At 35.9% G+C, this 21,111-nt stretch overlaps 2 protein-coding genes across 2 annotated transcripts; one reads left to right on the top strand and one right to left on the bottom strand.

The window, feature by feature from the left end:
* The first annotated feature begins 1,086 nt into the window (after nt 1–1,086).
* HSFA1A (heat stress transcription factor HsfA1a) lies at nt 1,087–6,538 on the top strand. Its single transcript, NM_001309248.1, has 2 exons — nt 1,087–1,607; nt 5,087–6,538. Exons 1-2 carry the CDS (start codon nt 1,314–1,316, stop codon nt 6,374–6,376), a joined length of 1,584 nt encoding a protein of 527 aa, NP_001296177.1. The 5' UTR covers nt 1,087–1,313; the 3' UTR covers nt 6,377–6,538.
* Nucleotides 6,539–13,926: 7,388 nt separating this feature from the next.
* LOC101263135 (uncharacterized) lies at nt 13,927–21,049 on the bottom strand. The gene is made up of 7 exons (XM_004244350.5): nt 19,621–21,049; nt 18,611–18,685; nt 18,023–18,539; nt 15,746–16,131; nt 15,278–15,504; nt 15,039–15,186; nt 13,927–14,358 (listed from the first exon to the last, which is right to left on the bottom strand). Exons 1-7 carry the CDS (start codon nt 20,170–20,172, stop codon nt 14,227–14,229), a joined length of 2,037 nt encoding a protein of 678 aa, XP_004244398.1. The 5' UTR covers nt 20,173–21,049; the 3' UTR covers nt 13,927–14,226.
* Between the last annotated feature and the right edge of the window lie 62 nt (nt 21,050–21,111).

Here is a 21,111-nt window from a genome sequence, read left to right as displayed (position 1 = left end):
TTCACTTTTGATCTTCTCTAGATTGGAGAGCATAAAACCCATTCTTCTTTTGAGGTTTCACTTCCCCACTACTAGAGTCAACTTGCTTACCTTCTCTTCTTGTAACCTTAACCTACAAGAAACTTTACTAACTCTACTCATAATCTTACATGCGCCTAGCAACCGGGACAAAACTTCTCTTACTCACTACACCTCTCAAGGTGATAATCTCTAGTAACCCTAGCTTATTCACATCAAAAATACTCAACAACCTTATATCCCCCTTGGGAGCAAGCCTATACTAATTCTTTTTAAGCATCACGAATAGTTCACCTCATCACAAAAGATGATTATAGACAAAGGTGAATTACACTCCTACCCTTCGTAGAGGAGTCTATTCTCTCAACCCATCTAGACCTTACTCAAAAACCTTATTCAATCAATATATCAACATACCTCAAAAATCATCATAGCTAAGTCGGTTCCCACCACCAATTAATAATAACCTCACAATCACCTTGCTAGGTAGGCACACTTTCGACCCTCGGGAGTAACCACTCAATTCTTCTAAACATCTTTTATAACATAAAGGCAATAATAAAGCATCATTCATACTAAATAAAACATCAATGTCTATAATCTCAAATCTATCAAGTCACATAGCCATATCGCAACCAACATTTCTCCCTCACTCCTTGAAGCATAATCCCTTCTAATAAACACATACTAAAGACAATAAGATAAGGGATAAGAGAGAGAGCTTATAGATCTATGACACGACTTGAAGAATGAAGAAGTGAAATCTTTTAGACCTATGATATGACTAGATTAGTTGATTTTAATTTTAACTATAAACCGATTCAAACCCACGAACCCCCCTAAATTGGTATGTAGTCAACCTTATTCTTATTTTTTTAAAAAGTAATTTGTATATAATCTTTTAATGTGTATATTTAATTATTATTAATAAAACATGAGTGAGCTTTCACTCTTACCCCGTGAATTCCAGTCCAAAACAAAATTAAAAAAGGGGGTAAATTGGTAATTTTTTATTCACCTCTACCGTGGTCACTGCAATTTATTTATTTTAATAATAACCTTTTCAGTCCAATTTTTTACCTCCGCCGGTTCATCTCAGTCATCATCTCTCTTTCTAAAAACTTCACTCACTCGCACTTTCTCTCTCTATAAACCTAGGGTTTTTTCTCTACCTCCATCCATGGATGATATTCCAAATTCAATTGATGCATAGCATGTAGTGTATTTATCATCGGAGTTTGATTTCATTCGACCTCGACCCGAATAGTTCCGGTTTGAGGTAGGTTTTATCGTGAATGGAGCCGAATTCTTATGGCAGCGGGAAGGCTGCTGTCGGTGACGGAGTAGGAGCGCCAATGTTGCAGACGGCGCCGGCGCCGGCGCCGATACCCAGTGCGAATGCGCCGCCGCCGTTTCTGGTGAAGACGTATGATATGGTGGATGATCCGAGTACGGATAAGATCGTGTCGTGGAGTCCTACGAATAATAGTTTTGTGGTTTGGGATCCTCCGGAGTTTGCTAAAGACCTACTTCCGAAGTACTTTAAGCATAATAACTTCTCCAGCTTTGTTCGGCAGCTGAATACTTATGTATGCATTTCTTTCCTTTTGCTTTTTATTGGGTTTTTGTCAACTATAACTGATCCAAATGCTTAATGAAGAATCGAGACTAACTAGTTTGTTTTTGTTATCGTGATGGCTGGATGATTATAACTTCTTGTTTGATGTTGATGGTGATTGCTAATTGGAATGCTAAAAGAACAGATTTTTGTAAATAAGGAATGCTAATGTTTTTTCAACCTTGGGATAAAATTTAATAAAATGTGTGTTGAATTAGAGAATGCTGTTCTGGAGGCCTGCTATTTGTTTTGTTATGAATATCATGTGCATTGTTCTTGTGCCCTATTTCCTCAATGATCCATTTGAGGACATCTTTGAGTGTTGCGCCTTCCGCCCTGCAACTTATGTTTTTATTATAGCTAGTGCAGTCCAATTTAATGTGTAAATTGAGTTTCAATCTTCTACTCTTAGAGCACAGATCCAACTTTTTGTATCTTTGCATCGACTGGGTGCCTTAATAATATTTCGCTTACTACATAAACGAAAACATCTTTTACTCTTTAAGATCAATATAGGATTTAGTTTCCCAAAGAATATGAACAATTATTATTACCAGTAAAATAAAAAGATAGTGAAAAATTATTATGTTGTGCTTAATGTGACCCCTGTGACTTTGGAGTGGTAAGATCACAATATCTGATTTGTGGATTAGGCGTGTCAAGGGTCGGATTCTGCCGGTCAAAAGCCTGATTTAAGTAGATCACGGTAGTTACTATAGATGGCCAGGCTCACTATCCACTGAGTTTCGAACTTTATGCGACCAATCCTTCAGAATTTCTTGGTTATAAAAAATAAAGGTGTGTTCTTATTGTGTGATCAAGTAGATGATCTATCAGGAAGCATGTATATATCTTGACCAATAAAACTGATCATGGGACTGTCAATATCTGCATCAACATTTGGACAGTGGTAACTTGTATTGTTATCACTGCGGTTCCCAAATGAAGAGGGGGTCTAATATAGTAGCTTCAGGTTGATGCTATGATGTTTAAATATCTTTCTCCCTATTGCACCTCATCTGATTTCGACTAAATTAGGTTCCTGACCTTGTTTCCAGTACTTTCTCCGTGTAAAAGGTGGTTGTTTTGCCTTTTGTGGATTTGAAGGTTGGGAAAGGTGTTAATCTCCTGTGTAGAAGGGGTGGGGGATTCTAGCGTATATATGGAGCCATTTATCTATTGCAGGGACTCATCAAAGATCCCGAAGTGAGTTATGGAAGTTTGGAGGAAGCATATAGACAAATTTGGGAATCCATTTAGAATTTTCTTATATTATAATTCATATGACTGGAAATATTATCATCCTAATACGTTTGGGTCTTACTCTTACTAGATTGCTAATCTCTAACTCTTTCTTTGTCATCCCAAAAACCCCTCACATTTCCCTTCGCTTTTATCTTGTCAGTAAATTCTTCCATCATGTCCATATCACCTTTCTGACCTTAAAACTTTCACTATTCTTAGAAAACTTACCCACCTATATAACTTTATTTTTGTCTTCCAGTACTACTTTTTCACCTGCCATTTTTAATCATCATATTGTCCTCCCTAGACATTTTACACCCTCATGAAATATTCCTTTAACTGTCATCTTTTTGTGACATTTTCGTCTCCTCAACGCTTTCTCCTCTTCTTAGGAAATCTCCTTTCACCATTGCATTTCTATCAACTTTTTGTCACTTTTTTCCTGGGACTTGCCTTTTCTCTTCCCAAGAATTTTTTGTTCTGTCACATATCTATCACAATAAAAAGAGGAGAATGAAATAGCTCAGGTTAAGCCTTTGAGTATTTGGCATTTCCTTAACATTTGTTCTTCTATGAATTAAGGAAAACCATTGACGAAGAAGAGCTTTTACCATAACTCTTAGTAATTCCAAAGGAAGGAAAAATGAGTCTTAGGAAGACAAGAAGAGGTGATTAAGCTTAGGAGGTTAATTTAATCCAAAGGACCCAAAGGAAAGGTGTTTGACATTCTTCAAGCCTCATGTAAAACACAGTTGTCTATCTGATCTAAGTATCAGAAATCAGTCAAAGCAAAAAGAACGAAATCATGGTTGACATCAAAACACCAGTGGACTCTAGTTTGTTGTAAATTTGTTGTGAGACCAAATGAAGGCTGCAATTTAGTGAAGCATGATCTCACTGGTTTTCAATATTTGTATCTCTCTGGTTTTCTTTGAGGTTATGAACAGAAGATCTTTGTAGAACTAGGGTTTGGGCATAGAACCCCGAGTGTTAAGCTCTTTTGGTGTGACTATGTGACTTGTGGTAGAAGAGCAAAGGTTATCTGAATCTATTTCGTTCCCTCTCTTTTGTGATATAAAGGTGATAGAGATGTGATAGTGAAATGAAAAAAATTGAGAAGAAAAAAGAGTCTAGGGAAGACAAAAATTTGAGCCGAGGATGTATCAAAAACAGTCTCTGTACACCACAAAGGTAGGGAATACCCTACCCTCCCCATACCCTACACTCCCCAGATCCCACTTGTGGGTTTACACTGAGTATGTTATGTTGTTGTTGTTGTTATGTATGGTCAGTTTCTTATGTGAATGGTCCTTTGCTATCCTTTCGTGGCTATATCTCACTTGCTGTTCACTTTAATGGTAATTCCTGATTATTAAAGTGCCTTGAGTGCCAATGTTGTGCTAATGCTTTGGTTCAATGCTAAAGGTAGTAAAGCCTGGGACTTGGGTAGGTGCATGTCACATGTTTGGAACGTAATATTGGGTTGTTGTGACGATCTCTATCTGTTCTGCTTGCGTAGAGTTTGTCTTTTTCCTTGACAGAAGAACAGCCTTCTTCTCCAAAAATTTTCTTATCTCTCGCTACATCTGTGCCTTCTTAAACTTTTGTAAAACCTTGAATGCTTCTCCACCTCTTTTTACTTTTCCTTCTCTCTTCTCTTCTTTTTGAGGTATAAACAGCACCATCTTAATGCTGTTCTGACGTCAGTCTATTCTGAAGTAATGCTTACTATTTCCCCCCAAAGGGGTATTTATCTAGGAAAGAATTTGCAATTATGGGTTTTGTAACCATGAGGTAGATGCGGGAGCAGTTACAGTGAGTTGGATATGATTTCACTTATGCTTCTTGTTTCGAATGATTTCTTTTTCTTGTCCTATGGGAAGAGGTGCTTGTTTATTTGAGACCTATGTGTACGCTTGTTGTGGGGGTGTATTTCTGAAACAGTTCTTTTATTCTCAAATCATGCTAATTTTTCACCGAAAAGCTTATATGAGGAAACAAAGTTACTCTGTGAAGTGTGGTTGGATATTTGAGTTGTTTATTGATTTCTTTCTGGTTGCAAAGTAAACCTGACGAGTGATCTTAGTGAAAAACAAAGCCACTTGGCAAACTCGTTGTTGATTAATTGCCTTTAATTCAAAATATTGGCGCAGTGATCTTTGTACTGTTTATCAAACTTCTACTCATGCCTTTGTGGGAATACAGGGTTTTAGAAAGGTTGATCCAGACCGCTGGGAATTTGCTAATGAGGGATTCTTAAGAGGTCAGAAGCACCTGCTTAAAAGTATAAGTCGACGTAAACCTGCTCATGGACATGCTCAACAACAGCAGCAGCCACATGGAAATGCTCAACAACAGATGCAGCCACCTGGACACAGTGCATCCGTTGGGGCTTGTGTCGAGGTTGGGAAATTTGGGCTTGAAGAAGAGGTTGAGAGGCTGAAAAGGGACAAGAACGTGCTTATGCAAGAGCTGGTTAGGCTCAGACAACAGCAGCAAGCCACTGACAATCAGTTGCAAGGGATGGTGCAGCGCCTTCAAGGTATGGAGCTGCGACAACAACAAATGATGTCGTTCCTGGCAAAAGCTGTCAACAGGCCTGGATTCTTGGCACAGTTTGTTCAGCAGCAAAATGAGAGTAATAAGCGAATAGCTGAAGGCAGCAAGAAACGAAGGATTAAGCAGGATATTGAATCACAGGATCCATCCGTTACTCCTGCGGATGGACAGATTGTTAAGTACCAACCTGGGATAAATGAGGCAGCAAAGGCAATGTTGAGGGAGCTTTCAAAACTAGATTCATCTCCTAGATTAGATAACTTCAGCAACAGTCCTGAAAGTTTCCTGATTGGTGATGGTTCACCACAGTCTAATGCATCTTCAGGTCGTGTTTCGGGAGTCACTCTTCAGGAGGTCCCACCAACTTCTGGGAAGCCCTTGCTGAATACAGCTTCAGCAATTGCAGGTCAAAGTTTGTTGCCAGCCACTTCTGAGATGCAGTCATCTCATCTTGGCACATGTTCCGAAATCATCAACAATCAATTGTCAAACATAATCCCGTTGGTAGGAGGTGAAGATTTGCATCCTGGTTCACTTTCTGCATCCGATATGATTATGCCTGAGTTATCACAGTTGCAAGGAATTTTGCCTGAAAACAATACAGATGTGATTGGATGTGATTCTTTCATGGATACTAGTGCAGTTGAGGGAAAAGTGGGACTAGATATTATTGGTAGTTGTTTGTCTCCTGGTGCTGATATTGACTGGCAGAGTGGTTTGCTGGATGAAATAGAAGAGTTTCCTAGTGTGGGTGACCCTTTCTGGGAAAAGTTTCTCCAAAGCCCTTGTTCCCCTGATGCTGCAATGGATGATGATATTTCAAACACAAGTGAAACCAAACCACAAATAAATGGATGGGATAAAACTCAGAACATGGAACATCTTACTGAACAAATGGGGGCTACTAATATCAAACAACAAAAACATATGATCTAATCTCTATATGATATATGTACACAAATGTTAATTATGGTAGTTTCTCGACTTTAGCTTCTCTATAGTTACTATGTTTGGTTCGTCTTCTTTCTTCTCTTGTTCCTGACATGAAACTCAATGTACCTAATTAATCACTGAAAGATCTGCCCTCTCTTCTATACATCCCATATCCCTTATGCCGTAGGGATAACCAGGGCCTGGCAGCTGCACATGTATTCATTTTTTTCTTTCCTTTTTAATTTATTTTAAAAAAAATTAATATACAAGTGGGGATAAACATGTTTGTCTGGCTGCTGCACATGTATTTAATTTTTATGTGTTTAAAAATTGCATAAAAATCATGATAATTCACAATTTAAAATATTTTTTTGAATAAATTTATCAAATTTTTAATTAAAAAGAAGTTGATTGATTCATAAAATTGATCTATCTTGTCAAATAAAATTGAACAAAAAAGTAACATGTATTATTTAATTTGGAAACTATGCAATAAATATTGTAAATCTCAATAATTGATTGACTCTTGAAATTATGTGTTACGTAACAACTTAAAATTTTATAAAAATCACATAAAATTTTTATTGACTCTCTATTATATAAAGTAAGACAAAAATAATCAGGTTATGTTTTGGTTTTTTCAAAAAAAAGGTTACGTTTTGGCAGTTTCTTTAGTAGATGGGTTTTTTGTTTCACATTAAATTATTCTACTCTTACCATTTCAACTTGTTGGATTTTCTGGTTCTATGTTTGCTTTGTTAAAAAAAGGTTATGTTTGTTGCTTTATTGTTTATGTATAACATGAATAGTGGCATTGGTTGGTTTAACCACAAGTGAAGGTTTCTGAGTGCACGAAGTTGGAATATGGGGGTTGTCCTTCTCAGAATGTATACAAGAACCACTGTCTTAGCTTTTCTTGCAAGTGTTCGACAATTAGCTCTAGTTGCTCAGTCTAGGGCCTTTGGCATTTTCAAGAAAGTGCTGAAAGAGTAACTGTTAAGAAGATGAATTAAAAGAGTAAAAACTCCATTGAAGAGTATGGTTGAGAGGAACAGAGAAGTAATGAGGAAGAAAAGAAAAACTGATTTCTTGAATAATGATTCAATGCATACATTGCCTTATCTATAATCACATGCTATGACTAACCTCCTCTAACTAGCTTACTGACACATTCTAACTAACTAACTAATCAGCTAAACATGTTTACATCTTTTACAGTGTACAATTACAGCTAGTATTATTAGGGACTTGTTCACATTTAGTTAATTCTTTTACACCCCCCTTCAAGCTAGGAGCTATGAAGATGTTCTTCATCCCTAGCTTGGACATTAGATACGTGTGAGGGGCCTTCCCAAGTGCATTAGTAAGGATATCCGCAGGCTGTTCTGAGGATGGTAGATAGGCAGTGATAAGCAATCCATCTTGGATCTTTTCTCTGATAAAGTGGCAGTCAATATCTATGTGTTTTGTTCTTTCGTGAAACACAGGATTGGTTGCAATTTGTAATGCTGAAGTACTATCTGAATAAACAGGTACTGGTAGAAAAGTGACAACCCCTAATTCTTGGAACAAACCAACAGTCCAAACAACCTCTGCAACAGTTGAGGGCTTGAGGCCATGGCTCTGTACTCAGCCTCAACTGAACTTCTGGAGAGTGTAACCTGCTTTTTCAACTTCCATGAGACAAGAGATTCGCCATATTTGATTAAGTATCCAGTGATTGACCTTCTGCTGTTGATACATGAACCCCAATCAGCATCACAAAACACCTGTAAATTATTTCCTCTAGTAGATGACATTAGAAATTCTAAGCCTGGTTCTGTCTTCAAATATCTGACCAATCTGAGTGCTGAATCCATATGTGAAGCTTTTGGTGCATGCATAAATCGACTTAGACACTGAACTGCAAATGATATGTCTGGTCTAGTGATTGTGAGGTACAATAGCCTTCCAATCAACCTTTGATAACTTGTAGGATCCTCGAGGAGTGTATCAATATGTGTAGGATTTATGTGATCATCAAACTCTGTGGAGGTGAGTTTTAGATTCAGTTCCCTAGGTGTTGACACTGGTTTAGCACCTGATAGCCCTATATCAGCTAATAACTCCAAAGTGTACTTCCTTTGATGTATGAGTATCCAGTTTCACTTCTAGCAAACTTCAACCCAAGGAAGTACCTTAGTTCCCCTAGATCTTTAATCTTGAATGCATGATGCAATGCTGTCTTAGTTTCATGAATCATATTGGAATCACTTCCTGTTATCAATAAATCATCTACATAAACCAATACAACCACCAATTTATTTTCCTTCCTCTTAGTAAACAAAGAATAGTCTCTATTGCTCTTTACGAAGCCAGAATCAATCAAGGTAATGGTGAGTTTAATGTTCCACTGTCTTGAAGCTTGTTTAAGACCATAGAGGGATTCCAACAATCTACATGCTTGATCACTGGCAACTTTTCTATTAAGACCATCAAGGGGTGTCATATATACTTCTTCATACAAATCTCCTCGTAAAAAATCATTATATACATTCATCTGATGTAATGTCCAATGATTTGCAGCTACAATAGAAACTACAGACCTCACAGTTGCCATTTTCACCATCGGGGAGAAAGTCTCTTGGTAATCAAAACCTTTCTTTTGATTGTACCCCTTAGCAACCAGTCTAGCCTTGAACCTCTCCACACTTCCATCTGCATTATATTTGATCTTGTACACCCACTTACACCCTATGAACATTTTACTCTTGGGCAAGGTCACCAATTCCCATGTCTTATTGTCTTCGAGTACCTTGATCTCATTGTTCATAGCATCTACCCATCTAGGATCTTGTACTGCCTCTGAATAGTTTGATGGTTCAGTTTCAACAGAAAATTTAAAGACAAAACTCTGGTATGCAGGTGATAATCCTTTATAGTCTAAAACTGAGGCAAGAGAATAGTTACACTTCTTGGAACCAGCTTTGATTACATAATCTTTGTGCCAAACAGGAGGTCTAGAACTTTTGCTTAATTTCCTCACAAGTGATAAAGGAGTGTCACATGGAAGTGAATTATCAGATGAACTGATTTCACAATTCTCACAATTCTGAGAAGAAGGTATACACTCATTGTCTTGACAGGTAACTGAAGATGTAGAGTCTGCAACTAACACATCATAAGCAAATATGTCTGGTGAGTTCAGTTGTTGTGTTTGTTGAGGAGTGTTGTCATGAAAAGGAAAAATTGTTTTCAAAAATACCACATCTTTGCTGATGAAGAATTTTTTGTTTTCCAAATCACACAGCTTGTACCCTTTTTGAGTTGTACCATACCCCATCAAAACAACTCTTATTTCCCTTGGGCTGAACTTATCATGTGTCGTGAGATTGATGGAAAAACACAAGCATCCAATAACTCTCATGTGATCTAAAGGAGGAGATTTTCCATATATTTTATCAAAAGATGATACATTTCCTAATGTTATAGAAGGAATTCTGTTTAATACATGAGTAGCAGCATGAATACATAAACCCCAAAATTTATCAGGAAAACCAGCTTGAAATTTGATAGCCCTTACAGTTTCTAGAATATGTCTGTCTCCTTTCCACTACCCCATTTTGTTGAGGTGTGTATGGACAAGAACTCTCATGAATAATGTCATGAAGTTTGAATAAATCATGACAGTTGGTATTAGAAAACTCGGTACCATTATCAGATCTTATCCTTTTGATCCTTTTATCAAATTGAGTTTCTATTTTAACAATAAATTGTTTCAACAAACTAACAACATCAGATTTAAGTCTCATATAGAAAGTCCAAGTCCATCTAGAATAGTCGTCAACAATAGTCAAAAAATATCTCATACCATCATATGTTTCAACTCTATAAGGACCCCAAACATCCATATGTAGAAGCTGAAAAATACAAGTAGAACTACTAGTACTGTGTGGAAAAGGTAATCTTGTCTGCCTAGCAAGAGGACAAACATCACACTTATGTAAAGTAAACTTGTTACCAAACTTGTGAAATGCTGAAATCTTTCTGATGACACTCAAATGTCCCAGCCTTTGATGCCAAATATTTGCATTGACCTCAGTACCCTGAATGGTTGTCATGCATTGGTGTGATTGTGATATCTTGTGACCATACTGACCATGCTGAGAGTAGAAAGTGTAAAGTCCATCTTCCTCTTCACCAATCACCCTCACCTTCCCAGATCCTAGGTCCTGAAAAACACAATATTTTTGAAAAAATGTGACATAACAATTCAAATCTTTTGTCACTTGAGAAACTGACATAAGATTGAACTTAAAAGCTGGTACACATAACACTCTTCTAGGAAAATCACCTCCTCATATGTGACAATCTCCAATATGTGAAACTTTAGTAGAAGTGCCAGTTGACAACTGAACTTGACTTGCATTCTCTATCAAAACTGAATTATATAAACATGTAAGGTCTTTGACCATATGATGGGATGCACCAGTGTCTACAATCCACTTCAAGGAAGCAGCTGAAGGCAAAGAATTACCTGTCATATTAGCAGTGCCACTTATGTCATCAAGTTTAGTTTGATTAAGCATTTTGAGTAGTTTCTGGTGTTGCAATGGAGTGAATAAAGGCATAGGCAGATGCTGCTGAGATATACAATGTTGTGGAGGAGGAGGATATGGAAATTGCATTTGCCTTTGATTATGATATGATGACTGTATCTGAGGATATGTAAATTGCATCTGATCATGAGATGATTGAGTTGACTCTTGTTTATCAGATTGATACTGTTGAGATAAATGCCCTGTATCATAAGTAGAATTCCCAACAACAACTGTATCTTTTTACCTTTGTAATCAGCTGGATATCCAATCAGTATATAACAGTTGCACTTAAGATGACCAGTTTTGTGACAAAAATCACATTTCAGTAGCTTGTTACAATCAGTCCTCATGTGACCTTTTATATTGCAGAAATCGCAAAAAACATTAGGATTATAAGATCTTCTAGGTTAATGATTGCAAGGACCAGATTTAGAAGTAAACTTTGCAGTAGGAACCATATCAGGCATCATTCTATTTGATCCGGCTACCATTCTTTGACTTTCATCTTGATTAACCATAGCATAAGCTTGATTGATGTTAGGAAGTTGTGGCATCAACAAGATTTGACTTCTAGCCTAACTATAATTTTTGTTAAGTCCCATAAGAAATTGCAACATTCTCTGATGTTGTGATTGCTCAAAAAAATCCTTAGACATAGAACATGTACAAGCAGGAGGAGGCATTATATAATCATACTGATCCCACAAATCCTTCAGTCTAGAGTAATACAATGATACAGACGAAACACCTTGAATAAGAGTAAAAATTTCCTTATGCAACTGAAAAATACGAGAGCTATTTACCTTATTAAACCTCTCCGTAATATCTTCCCAAATCAAGTGTGAATCTGAACAATAAAGAACTCCACTGTGAAGATCTTTACTTACATTGCACAGTATCCACGAAACAACTATTGCATTACAGCGATCCCAAAGTCGAGTCAAATCCCCTGTGAATTGTGTCTTCTTCACTGTTCCATTGATAAATCCAACCTTATTCTTCCCAAGCAAAGCTAACTCCATAGTCTTACTCCATAAGGTATAGTTATCACTTTCAGTGAGTAAGATCACAACATTCAATGATCCAGGTTAATCTAATGAATACAGATACAGAGGATGAAGATGATCAAAAGTAGGAACAGACATGGAAATTCCTGATTGAGTTTCTGAAGCAACTCCTTGAACATCCATGAAATCGAACAAAAGAAAAATACAATTGGCTAAAAAAAAATGAAAATCTTCACTATGTGTGTAAGAATTGTTCGAATCCAAGCTCGTATTGCTCTGATACCATATTAAGAAGATGAATTAAAAGAGTTAAAAACTTTATTGAAGAGTATGGTTGAGAGGAACATAGAAGTAATGAGGAAGAAAAGAAAAACTGATTTATTGAATAATGATCCAATGCTACATACATTGCCTTGTATATAAGCACATGCTATGAATAACCTTCTCCAACTAGCTTACTGACACATTCTAACTAACTAACTAATCAGCTAAATATATTTACATCTTTTACAGTGTACAATTACAACTAGTATTATTAGGGAACTAGTTGACATTTAATTAATTCTTTTACAGTAATCATTACCCTTTGGGTGGAATTACAGATTAAAGTGGGATATAGTTTGTTTAAGTAGAGAGTGATGAGAAAATTACACAGTTAAAGTAAACTTATACTATTTAATTACTCATCATAGTTATAGTTTACTATAATTATCACTTGCGACTAAAATTAACCATTAACTAGGTGGGTTGACTTCGAGTTGTATAATTTACCACATTTGTATAATTCACAACTAATAATTCTTGTTTGATTTGTATAATATATTTTGTTTTATTATGAGTAGTTTTTTTCTTTCTTTCTTCCTCGAGAGCCATTATTTTTTAAGCTCAATCTTAGTTATTTTCATTTCTCTGAAGTGCTGAAAAACACTTTTCGTAATAATATTTTTTGAAATAGATCCAACCGTCTAATATCAAGATTATGAAATAGTTTTAACTTCATTCACAACAATGTAATTGATCGTTCAAGAAAAACTATAAATTTGAAATAGTATTATGGTGGGGAAATAATCAACCATAATATAACAAACAAAATCATTTATCGACAAAGTTTATAGGCCTTATGATGAATCTTGCCAGCTTGATATTTGGATTAACTATCAGTTTATCCTTTTTTGTCCAAAGAAACTCCCACATGATAATAAATATAATTTATTTATTTTTATGTCATCCTTGATTTTTTATTACTTTCTTTTTATTTTCTATTTTTGCCGATAAAAAATAACTTACTATATTTAATATGGGAATGCTTTTAATACCCCACTTTATGAATATACTATTGTTATCATATGAATCGTGTAATAGTAATACTGCTTGAGGTCTCGAGTTCTCACGCTCAAGACCCGAAATTTATATATATGTCACACGCACCTTATAAACTCTGCTAAAAAGGGAATCGCAAAATTAGGGGGGCTAACTCCGATCGATTGTAATGGCTGAAAATGATGCTCATCAAGGGAAGCGCAAATTCGAAGAGGAGAGTAGTGCGAATAGCGATATGAAAGAAGAAGAGTATGGTTCTGATCATGATATGTATGTCGGGAATAGCGTAATGGACCGAGAAACTCGGGAGAAGTATTGGAAGCAGGTGGAGGAGAGCGACGTACGTGCATAATAATGCATTTTCTACACAAGTGTTGTTCTACAAGTTTGCTACATGATTGGGAGTCATCATGAGCCAGTACCTATGTGATTGTGAGGACTCTTGCTTATGATGGTCCTCAACTATTTACTATACGCTATCAAATCAGTCCTCTCAATCATGAAGTTACACTTCCGCTGTATCTAGGCACAAACGTCTGAATTTAATCAGACCCCAGGTAGAAACCAAACATCGCATGAAAAAACAAAAAAAATAAGTTGAAGCATAAGATGGTAGTAAGCAATATCAACCATCAAGAAAGCTCCATTGCTCAAATAGCAAATAAACAATGCTCCATATATTCAAAACAAATGGTAGATTATTCATTTCTGTTGTATTTCACAGTTCCACTCATTTAACTTTGAAAAGAATGTAAAGTAAAAAAATCTGCTTGTTATGCCGATATCGCCCTTACTATGCCTCACTCTTTGGCTGAATGAAAATTCCGCTACTATATGCACTTAGAGCTGCTGTGAAAATGCCATATATCAGAGGAAAAGATACACGGATCAATGACATTGCAGGTAGAAAGATCGATCCGTTAAATTGGAATGTTTCTTTTTTCAACTATCCATCAGCAGTGTGTTGTTTGCAGCCCTTAGGTCCATAATGCTGGGAGCTTCGCTTCACCGTCTTTCCACAAAGGTAACAGTAGTGATTCTGACATGCCCAGCAGAATATGTGATTGTTATTACCAGCCTGTGACCATGAGAACAAAGAAAAAGGACAACAAATTAGCTACAGTACTGCACAGAAAGAAGAGGATAGAACTGTTAAAAGCATTGGTGGATTCAGGATTTCTACGTCGTGGTTCTAAGTCCAACATATAGGTCCTGATGTGTATATTTAACTTTTTTTTCACATACATACATAGTGTTCGGGTCGGAAGCTGTGAATTTCACTGAACCCGCTGCTTCTGTTAGATTTTACATCAGTTCAGAGGCTGGAAAAGACTTGAAACTAAAGTAGATGATGACAAGGTTCCCCACTTCTACACGAATCAATATGGTAAAGGAAGGATAGTTGATGTCGATAAAATTATGATTCATAGCATAAACTCTATGTTCAGTCTTCTAGAGAGTAGTTAAGATAAGATGACTCTGATCGTTGCTTCTATGGAGCCGAATGTGAGAGCATAGGTATGAAGTCACTAGACTGAAAAGAGAGGGAACAACCACAACAGTACACCCCGAAACTACATGAAGCCATTTGGAATGATCTAGAATATAGGCTTATTTACTCGGGAAGTTTATTTTACTAAATGCCCTCGTCATTGTGTGAATGAGCTGTTACTCATTCTCCATGAACATTGCAACTTCAAATATCAAACAAATGTGCTACGATGCTTTCTAGAAAAGGACACTGAGCACCTATCTTACCTTTACGTTCATTTGGCGACAATTAGGGCATGGGTGAGCACGATTAGGAAGCATTTGAGCTTGAATCTGACCGATAACTTGGCGAGCATTAATCCTCTCTTCCCACATCTGAATTGCTTCTGGTGGGAAGAGCTCACATTTCCCATCCCTTCAACAAGAAAAATGTTCCTCAAGAAAATATACAAAACAAAATCCCAAGGTCATAAACTGAGCCCATATGTGAAGCAACCTATACCAACCTGAAGTGATCATATCCATCAATCGCCTGATTACAACGATAGCAAAAGTATGCTCCGCAGTTATCACACGCCATTTTATTGCAGCCCTCAGTTCGCGAGATAGCCATCTTACAGGAAGGGCATTGCTTCGCAGAACGATGAATTTCCCGCATGCTGAGAATGTCATTAATCATTTCTTTCTCACGCTGTCTTTGGCTATCTTTCAATTGAGATGAACTCTGTCGCTCCTGATACAATAGACAAAAATCACAAGAATAAGAATTTAAACAACAAAGTGCCTTCTAATAGACAAGTTAAGTAGCTATAGTCTTGAAGTGCAAACAGCCTCATATAAGAAAGCTAGCCCCAAGTAGACAAAAAAGTCTTTAACACTTAATGGCAACGATGTTGTACAATGAAACCAACCCAAGAAGAGGAGGAAAAAAGAAGATACAGGAGAATATATTGAAATTATGATAAAACTAATACCTGCAAAATAAGAAGCTTCATTTGTGGTGTCATGCACATAACTCCGACATGACGCTTCTCCTTGCACAGTGTACAAAAACTAAAGAAGCATTTTGCACATTGGGCATGCTGATCTTCATCCTCGATGCATACTGTTTCACATCTTGGGCAGTAGCATACATCCTTCATTGATTCTAATGTTTTCTGTAACATCATTGATTCCCAGCGCTCAAACTCCACTTCACCAAGTAACCGCTTTAGCAAACCTGGAGGAATCATACCTCCACATTTTGCCTCGGGGCACAAAAGCTTGGTAATTGTACCTTCCTTGACATGCATATCGGAGTAAGTTTTCATGCAATTCCAGCAAAAAAAGTGCTGACACGGCAACCTCACAAACTCCATACCTGATTTAAAAAAGAAAAAGAAAAAGCTTCAGCAACCATTACCGCTTGACAGGTTATTGGATATCTGATTTCTGATAGCGTCCACACGTGGAACACCATAGATCCTATTTAGAAAGCCTGGTTGTAAGAATATGGATAAACCACAGAAATGTTATATAGTTAGTGATCAAAAGAGAAGAGAAAGCAAGTTAAATTTTACGATGACTTCTGAAGTGTCTATTAGGAGGAGTGTCTATTATGAATAACTATCTCAACAGATACATAAAGGTATTAGAAAAGCCTTTTTTGGGTCACCTAAATATACACAAAATCAGATTTGTCTAATGATTTACTTCTCTTCTTCCTCCCAGAATATTAACACCGTGTTCGGAGGAAAATTAAATTTTCCTGGACTTAAGTTTCATTTCGCTTCATAAAATACTGAAGGAATTCTGCCACAAACCCATGCAGCAAATAAGGACAAAGATCACTTTATCAAAGCCAACATATTTTCTGTTTCCCAAAAATCTATTTTTCCCCAACAGTCTTAAGGAATTTAAGAGAATTAGTCTCTCTAACAAGGATAATAGTTCACAACTTTTCATCCTAAAAACGCAATTACATCCAAGGCATTTAGCAAGATATATAATGAAAATCTAGACATATTGCTTGAGGCATGAGACATAAAACAACTACATATGAAGAACTATCAGCAGTTATTTATGTAAGATCTAAAGGGAACATTCCTGATCCATTGGCTAAAATACTCTCAAGAGGTATAATAAATGCACTATAAGTTGTTTGTGTCTAAGGCAATTTTAATTGATCAATAGTAACAGAAACCTTTCCTTTCTTATTATTCAATACTGCTAAGACTTGAAAGGTAAAAACAAGTTATAGTTTATGACAATTAGCACGTACTGAAAATTATATTACATAAACTCATAATGAAGAAAAAGAGTTTCAAATAACAACCAAGGAAGTCCATGTTAAGGACTTGAGTAAAACTTCACCTATATAACAATATATGTTATTTCATTGAGGTGACACACTATATGTTCAAATTAAAAGCCAAAACACAAAATTTATGTTATTTCCCTCCAAGATGACAAATCAGATTTTCACAATTAAAACATTAAAAAATAAATACTTTGTTCGATCACTGCTACAGAAACTTCTTTTTTTTTTTTCCATATTGAAGTGACAATTTGTAATGAATTGAATTAACTAGAATCCAGGTAAGAAAATTTCAATGAAAGAATCAATCAAATAGACTGAGTGATTTTCTGAGAAAAGTGTCCACAGTTGAGTGACTTTTGTGAAAATAGTCCACCGTTAAGTGTCCGTCCATCTCCATCTGAGATATTATCTAAGTAATCACCAACTAAGGGGGTGATTAGTAGTGTAGTTAGTGATTGTAAGAGAAGAGAAGCTTAAAATTTAATAGAATTTTTAAATAATTTTCTTACACTATTTCCATATTAAAAATTACTATGGTTGTCGGTTAGATTTCAGCTATTAACATATAAAGGTTAAAACAATTTCGCCAAAATGGCAAAAAATGAGCAGAGATAACAAGAGCCCGTCCTTCTAATTTTTTTCCCCACATATTATAACCAAGTAGATAATGGTAACGAGTACCAAATATAAGCATATGAATCGACCACAAATATCCAAAAAAATGAGGGAGAGTCTGAAATCTGAACTGGTTACTGATTCTTTGGCATCAATATATAAAGTAATAGCGGCCAACAAACAAAAGATACCATAAAATCGGAGAAACTAATATATTGTCATAAATTAAATTAAGTTGTTTAAGTTTAGTTTCTAAGTTCCAGGTATAGTAGAATCATCCAACATATTTGTACAAAATACTATTGTAAACAAAATAAAGCATGAGACTCCAAAGTACCAGGAAGTTCATTGAAACAGATGCAGCATTGATGAATGTTTCTACGAAAATTCTCATGGCGCTGTTCCTCGTCATAGCTCTTGAGTGAGGGGATATCAACCTCTGGTGAGACAGTTCCTGAAATTGCACCCCTATCTCCAATATCACGCTCAGCACCAAAACCTAACTTTATTTCTTGATCAAACTGCAAATGAGAAAGAGAAGAGGCATGCAACCACTCCACCCACTGGTATAAAACCTCTTGACCTAATTGTTCCTTCCATATTGAATCAAGCATGGAGCAAAGAGATGAAATGTTTGCTGAATTCAACCACTGGACAGAGATTGTAAAGAGAGGAGCAAGGTGGCTTGGATATGATTTAGGTAATAAACACGTTAAAACAATGGGCGGTAGATGCTCAACTTTGAGGGAGTATGAGAACTCAGGAGAACTATCATCTGGTATTCCATGAGCACCAGAGGAATTCAGATTTACAGACACCGTCAGCTCACCAGGAACTTCAATATGTACATGAATCTGCAAGAACAACATGAAATGAGGTTTGAATTTTCCAGAGTAAAGCATAGTTTATCAAGGCACTACAGAACCTGAAAAGATCGTAGACCATTTCGTCTATCAAGAACGAAGACACTGTCACCAAAAATTGATTCCAGTGCTAGTAACTGCAAAGAACCATGTACAATGTCAAAAAGTACTTTACATAAATCAATAAACAGAAAGAGAGATGAAATAGGAAGAAATTGAAAAATAACCATCTCAGTATATCACAGTATTGCAAACTCAAAACACCAAGAAAATACTAACATTAACCATATTGCTACGAATATTTGAATTAATATTAATGAAAAAGAAAATGACACAAATTTGCGCTCGTACACGATCATTCAACTATTTGTTCTTAACTAGAACAACCATAAGAAACCAGGACAAACTGATGCATATTGCATTTTTAAGGATATCCCCACTCATTCGAATCAAATAATGACTCAATTATAACATTATCACACCAGAGACTACACTTAGTGCATTGGCACCCTTAACCTATACCAAAAAATACCTACCTGGGGTTCAACCTTTGGGTTGCGGATTCAATAGACCCAATATTTTTAACAATGTTCAGATATATATGTGAAAAAACACAAACTTTCAACAAACATCAAATCTGAACCCACTATTTCAAAGTACAATGAGTTTATAACTAAAAACCTTGAAGCTCAAACCCATCCAATTTGACGTGACACGGAGCTTAAATGCTCATTAGGCTTATGTTTTAGTAGTGATACTTAATTATGAATGATTGCAAATTAAGTAACTTATTTAATGTTGAAACTTTATTTAATATCACATAAGAGAGGCAGGCTAAGATTCCATTCGAAGTAACTTATTTAATGTTGAAACTTTATGTCAGCCAAAGTTCAGATTTTGAATAATACTCCGAATTTAAATTCAAGCAGCATAAGCTTAAAATCGTGTCAAATATCGGAACAGTCTGAGAATGGAAAGAATCATACTTTCAAATAGCAAAACGCGACAAGTAAAAGTGAACCGACAGAGTATATCAAATGGAGCACATTCAATCCAAGCTAATAGGCTTTACCTCATCCTCTTGTGCTTGATCATTGATTCTAAGCTGCTCAGTCGATAATTCTGGCTCCTCAGCACCGAATTGCAGCTCATCCAGCCTTTTCCAAACATCATCAATACTAGAACCCTCAACTTTTTCTACACCCTTTTCCTCCTTGTCACCACTTAACTTATCTTCCACCGCCTCTCTAGAACTTTCTTCATCTTCTGATTTCTTCTCGAAGTTACCATTTACACCATAAGCACGACTATTTCGGGATACCCTTTTGGAATTCCTACGATTCCGATGGGATTTTTGATTTAACTCCGAGATAGTACTTTCTTGTACTTTTTTCGTTAGAGACGAAACCTCTACAGTTTCCCCTGAAGTCAAAGAGGATATTTGTGACCCTTTTGGATATATTGGATTTCGATCTTCCCGAACAAACAGCGAGGTGAGTTCGTGTACAGGCAAAGCTTCATCTTTTTCACCTGAATTCAAAGAGGACGATTTGATTACCCAATTTTGATTGGAGTTGCGACGAGAATAATGAGCTGATTTTGCTCCTCCTCTTGAATTGGACATGGCTGTGATTGAACTCCTCTGACTCTGAGCTGAATAATCCAACTGCGGTACACAGATTTTGAGCCTTGCTATTTATAGCATTTTTGAGATTTTGCCATTTATGTAAACTGCGGCTATTGTAGTTGGTTGAGGGGACCAAAACGATTAAATTTGAGCCGATAGAGTATAATTTTTGCTATATTATCCTACTTACGGAACTTATGTTTTGGAATTTAACTTGGGTTGCAAATCTTATATTTTGAGTCTATTTTCTTTTATTTTTGAAAATAATTTGTATGATTGAAATACAAACATATGTGAAGGTAAAAATCATACAAAACTTATAATGTTTAGTTTTCGGAGGTTTTAACCAAACTAAGTCATTTATATAAAGTTATTCAACAAAATAATATGTTTTTCTAAAATTTTACAAAACTAGTATAAACGTATTCCACAATAATGTTTTAGGATATATTTTATTTTTTAAAAGTTGATGGCGTCAAATTGATATACGTTACTCACGGTAACGTTTTACTCCTAAAACGTTACGCACAGTAACGTTTTAAACGTTACTGTAAATAACGTTTTGAAAGTAAAACGTTACTTACAGTGACGTATATCAACCTAATGCTATTGATTTTTAAAAAATAAAATATACCCTAAAACGTTACCATGAAATACGTTTATACTAGTTTTGTAAAATTTTAGAAAAATATATTACTTTAGTAAATTGTTTTATATAATGACTTAGTTTGGTTAAAAATTCTAGTTGTCACGAGGCTACACTTTCAAATGTAAATGTCTCAAATCATCAAGTTTTAGACGTGATTGATTGTATGACATTTTATTTAATTCTATATAAATTTAGATGTGTATTTTCTCAAAGTTAAAAGCGTAACAAATTAAAAGACATATATTACATTAAAAAAAATAATATTTTTTTTCATTTCTCCCTTTTGC

The sequence above is a fragment of the Solanum lycopersicum genome, chromosome 8, assembly GCF_036512215.1.
Source record: "Solanum lycopersicum chromosome 8, SLM_r2.1".
NCBI lineage: Eukaryota > Viridiplantae > Streptophyta > Magnoliopsida > Solanales > Solanaceae > Solanum > Solanum lycopersicum.
This window is presented reverse-complemented; position numbering and strand designations above follow the sequence as displayed.